Raw genomic sequence first — 5,004 nt, forward strand, 5'->3', positions numbered from 1 at the left:
AGGCTTTGTCCAGATTTCTTGCACTAAGAGGTTGGCAGCTATGTCTAGATGTGTTATATAATCATTGTTCTCATTGCTTGAGTCTGGTTGTGTGATGCTTAGAGTGAATGTATTTAGAAGTCGCTGCTCTTACACTCAAACATTTTAATATATCTGGGGAAGCACTGTTACGTGAAAGCTTATATTTATTGAGTACAATTCTTGTTTGTGGTGTCCTTGAGCCATGAGTTGTTTGTTATATGAGGAGAGTTTGAAGTTTTCAAAGAACAAGAAAAATGACAAATTGTATTGATGACAGTGAGGCCAGAAATATAATAACTAGAGAACAGAAGGATGATATAGAATGGAGAGGAGACATGGTGAGAATTAATAATTTACAAACATACAGGAAGGTCAGAATAGCCCATGACTGCAGAAGACCCAAACTTAAATTGATGAAAGCCCGAAGAAAAGTCAGGGATCAGTATCTGGGGATAGACACACTGATGCAGAAGTGACTTCATTTTCAGGGACTGTTCATTCTAAGCAAATGCGTTTTCGATTGAATAGGTTAAAGGACAGGACTGCTGCAACATCTTTTTAATTCACTATAATTCAATGCGTTATGTTTTACAATGGTAAAGATTTTTATATTCCTTTCTTTTGTATTATTACTATGATGTTTTATTTATTATGTGTTATATGTTATAGTCTTATTTCATCAATGATAAATATATATATATATATATATATATATATATATATATATATATATTTTTTTTTTTTTTTTTTTTCAGCATGGCCAAAGTGGCATGTACAGTACTAATATCTATTAAGACACGGCAAGGAGCATAAGTCACAGGAGGGTGCAAGCAGTGGTAGCACTATGATTTCCTGGAGACAGTCACTGCAATAAAATACTACAAGAGTTTGACCCTGTCCTAATGGAGGGGAGAGAGACTACTGCAAGAGAGGTGCAGCATCAGACATAACTATCGTTAATCCTGTAGTGGTTTAAAGGGTGCAATATTGGCCAGATAGTACACTGCAGTTAGGGCATTTGGAAGGCCAACTTTTCATGTACCACTGGTCAGAGATTACTTGGACTGGGGAGAGGATCAAGGAAACAAGCAGATGATAGTGTTCAATGATATCCCAGTAGATGTTTTAATTGGAGGTTGTTTTGATAATGCAGCACTTTGTGTGCATGTGATTACATACAGCTGGACATGGAGGCAAGTATGTGAGGAAGGCAGAGGGAGGGGACTAAGTTACTTCCTACAAGGCTGAATATATCACTATTTAAGAGGTGCTGATTGGTACCAGCATGTCTGAATCTAAGCTACAGCTGTTGAAAGGTAATGTCCTTCTCTTAGAATGGGATATTTCAACAAGAGAGTTAGGTGATAGTGGCAAGCCTGAATTTGAGGAATCACTGTCATAAGATACCAGACTTCCTTTAGAGGGAGAACAGAAAATAGTGGATATAGGTTCATAGGTAAGTACTTGGTTAGCTGCCCTTGTGAGCCATTTTAAGCCTAGCCAATTTCCCTTCCAAAGGTAAGAATCAAAGCATGTACCTTGTGTCTACTAGGGCCGGTCTCACACAAAGAGAATACCTACATAGTGGTGTAGCAAAAATGTTCTCATTTAACTACTGTGGAAATAAGACATGACTACACATTCACTTATGAGATGAGACCAAGCAGTTACTTTTTAGATCTTACTGACCTTGATTATTTAACAAACCGTAAGCAGGGAAACAAGCGAGGTTGTTGCCCAAGCAATGATGTAACAAAACACAGTTAACAGCCTTTTAGCATCAAACTGATTTTATAATAATTTCAAAATATTAATGACTTTTAATTATACAATATATGTGCTTCATCATACATTATACCCATATTATTCATGTCTGAAATTAATGTATGCAACATATCACTGTGGTCTCTGCTGTGCTTCTCTACGGCCCAGACAGTTAATTAAAATAACACGACAATGAAAGCCTTGGTTACATAGCAGAACATGACCCGCCCAGCTCCCGGTAGCAGGAGATGTAAGATTGGCAACAATGAAAGCCTTGGTTACATAGCCGAACATGACCCGCCCAGCTCCCGGTAGCAGGAGATGTAAGACTGATGACAATGAAAGCCTTGGTTACGTAGCCGAACATGACCCGCCAAGCTCCCAGTAGCAGGAGATGTAAGACTGAATGAGTAGTGCCCTCTTTATTAAAGTAAACAAAGGGCACTTGGGAAAATCGTAACTCATCAGTATGACTGCTATCAGGTTCCTGTTACACACTTTACCTCACCATAAGGCAATGCACCAGAGTATGGCAACAAACTCCTTCCCAAAAGCTCCCCTTCATCACTAATTTGAAGCTACAGAGATACAAAATTACTGAAGGTCATACAATATGCTCAGGGTCATACAATCATGTCAGGATAGTGACTGAATTTTACAGATCTTTATTATCAGTACTGTGGTCTGACCTTGTAGCACAGCGTCTCGTGGAGACAGAACAGGCCCCACTTAGCAGGCAGCCTCATTTCTTTAAAACATACATTATTTTGGAAATGTTCTTTTAATTCTTGAATATATTTTAGAAAGATGTCTGCACCTTTAGGAGGTACAACACTGCCACAAACAGTGGCTCCAATTGTCATTTTTCAGATGTTTAAAGGCACAAAGAAATTGTGAATATTCCAGAGTCCATTCCTGATTAGCTATATATAGTAGGGCATGGGTTACACATAGTTTGGTTGACTTGCTTTGCTAGCAGTGTATTTTGCTGAGTAATTCTTGTCCTTTTTTGGGCAATTACAGCACAGGAGGCCCCCTCCAATCAGAAACAGTGCAGCACCTGCCCAGCCAATGAAGAGTGAAGCTCCCAGCTCCCTCTTATTGGCTGCAGGCACTAACTGGTTGTAGAAATCGTGGATGACAACATTTGCAGTCCAGCAGACTGGGATAAGCAGAAGTACACCAGACACGACAAAGATAATCCCTGCCACTATGCAGATCTTGGCCTTGGTGTTCTTATCTTCCTCACAGTTGATACAGTTCCCTCCAGCAATGGCGACAAAGACTCCAATGATGGCTAAAATAATGACCACAATGGTCAGAGCACGGGCTGCTTGAAGGTCTTGTGGCAAATTTAACATAGAATCATACATCTTGCATTGCATCTGTCCTGTGCTCTGTACTACACAGTTCATCCTTAGGCCTTCCCAGATTGTCTGAGCAGTCACTATGCTTTGGCCAATGAAAGCAGTGACCTTCCACATGGGTAATGCACAGCATGCAATAGCGCCAATCCAACCAATCACTGACAGAGCCATGCCAAGGATCTGCAAACCAGCTGATGCCATTTTGTGTGATGAACACGACCTCTACTTAACTAAAATGGAAATGGAATACCTTATGGGCATAAAAAAGGTAGCTTCTTTGCAGTTTCGAATCACTGCTTTAGCTGAATCATTTCTCTCACATACTCACATATATATTTTATATAACTTTAGGGAAATAGCCAAGCACACTCCTGATCCTCAAGGGTAGGGATAGTCCATATACTGGGATAAAGGGTTATTGTACTGAGGGTGGACTACTGAAGGAGAGTCAGAGACAAAAGTGATACAACAGATGGTAGTAGCAACAGCCTACTAATGGACACTTCTAGCTACAGCCCATAATATTCCATATCAGACCATATGGGAATCAAACATACAAAAAGATAAAGATAAAGCTGCTTTGATGCATTTGCTCATTATTGGGCAACCATTTCTGAGAGTTTCTATGGCTATTGTAGGGTAGCTTACTACCCCAAGTTCCACAGGTAAGAGGTATATCCTGGTGGTGATGGTGGACTATTCTGACAGATACCCTGAGGCATTGTGGCTCTGTCCCCCACTGACGCAGAGAAGGTGGCAAATGCTCTTAGACTTTTTTCAGTGGGGTAGATCTTCCCAAGAGAAATATCGAAGGATTTATGTGCCAATTTCATGTCATTCTTATTATCCTGTTTGTGAAGCATTGCGTGATAAAGCATTTCAAGACTACCCCCGCCACCCTTAGACCTATCACGTTTTGATTAGGTTTAATGCTACACTAAAGACCATGCTGGCTGCATTCATAAACCAGCTCAAATGTGAGTGGGAGAAATGCCTAGCCCATCTCTTTTTTTTATATATAGTGGTGTTCCAAGAAGCCTGAGCATTTTCACCCTTTGAGTTGCTGTATGGTCACGTGGTGAGGAGGTCCCTCAATTTAAGGTCTGATGAGTGGGAAGGTGCCTGTTATTCCCACAAGGAATCTCTAGCAGAATATGTACTAAACCTCAAGACTAGGCTTAGGGAGTTTATGGGTATGGCACAAAAACAGCCAGCACAAGCACAACAGCAGTAAAAGGTCAGCCAGGGATGGACAGTATTCAGATAGGTAGAAAGTGATGACACTTATTCCTCTTTGGCACAATAAACTGCAGCAGAATGTGATGGTCCATTCTCTGTTGTAAAAAATGTAAGTGATGTTAACCTCATAGCTATGTTGTCGGCCATAAGGTGGAAGCACAGACTCTACCATCTTAACATAATGAAGCCTTATCTTGATGGAGAAACACTGGCACTAAATATCTGCAATAGATTCCAAGAGGAAACAGACAGGGATATTGATCTTATGAGTATGGTTTGGTCTGTGACCTCAGTAGACAGGGTAGTCCTTTTACTGTAGAAATCTCCTACCCACGTTCAGGAGATCTGGGTAGCACTACAACAGTTTGGGAACATGAAAATGTCTACTGGTATTTCAGGGTACACCCACCTCATGAACACATGGTCCCATTGTCCCATCAAAAGGGGCCCTTCTAGGATACCTAATCAAATTAAGCAACATTTGAGAAAGGAATGTCAGCAGATGTTGAAGCTGTTGGTAATCCAGGAACCTAAAAGTCATTTGGCCTCACCACTGATGCTGGTGCCAAAGAAATGTAGTATCACCAGTTTATGTGTAGACTACAACAATGAA

At 40.5% G+C, this 5,004-nt stretch overlaps 1 protein-coding gene across 1 annotated transcript; it reads right to left on the reverse strand.

Moving 5' to 3' along the window:
• Positions 1–2,600: 2,600 nt before the first annotated feature.
• On the reverse strand, positions 2,601–3,466 carry LOC122809194 (claudin-4-like). The gene has a single exon (XM_044080504.1). It carries the CDS (start codon positions 3,351–3,353, stop codon positions 2,730–2,732), a length of 624 nt encoding a protein of 207 aa, XP_043936439.1. The 5' UTR covers positions 3,354–3,466; the 3' UTR covers positions 2,601–2,729.
• Positions 3,467–5,004: the final 1,538 nt, after the last annotated feature.

Source organism: Protopterus annectens, chromosome 1.part1, assembly GCF_019279795.1.
Source record: "Protopterus annectens isolate FY-2018-M chromosome 1.part1, PAN1.0, whole genome shotgun sequence".
NCBI classification, from domain to species: domain Eukaryota; kingdom Metazoa; phylum Chordata; order Ceratodontiformes; family Protopteridae; genus Protopterus; species Protopterus annectens.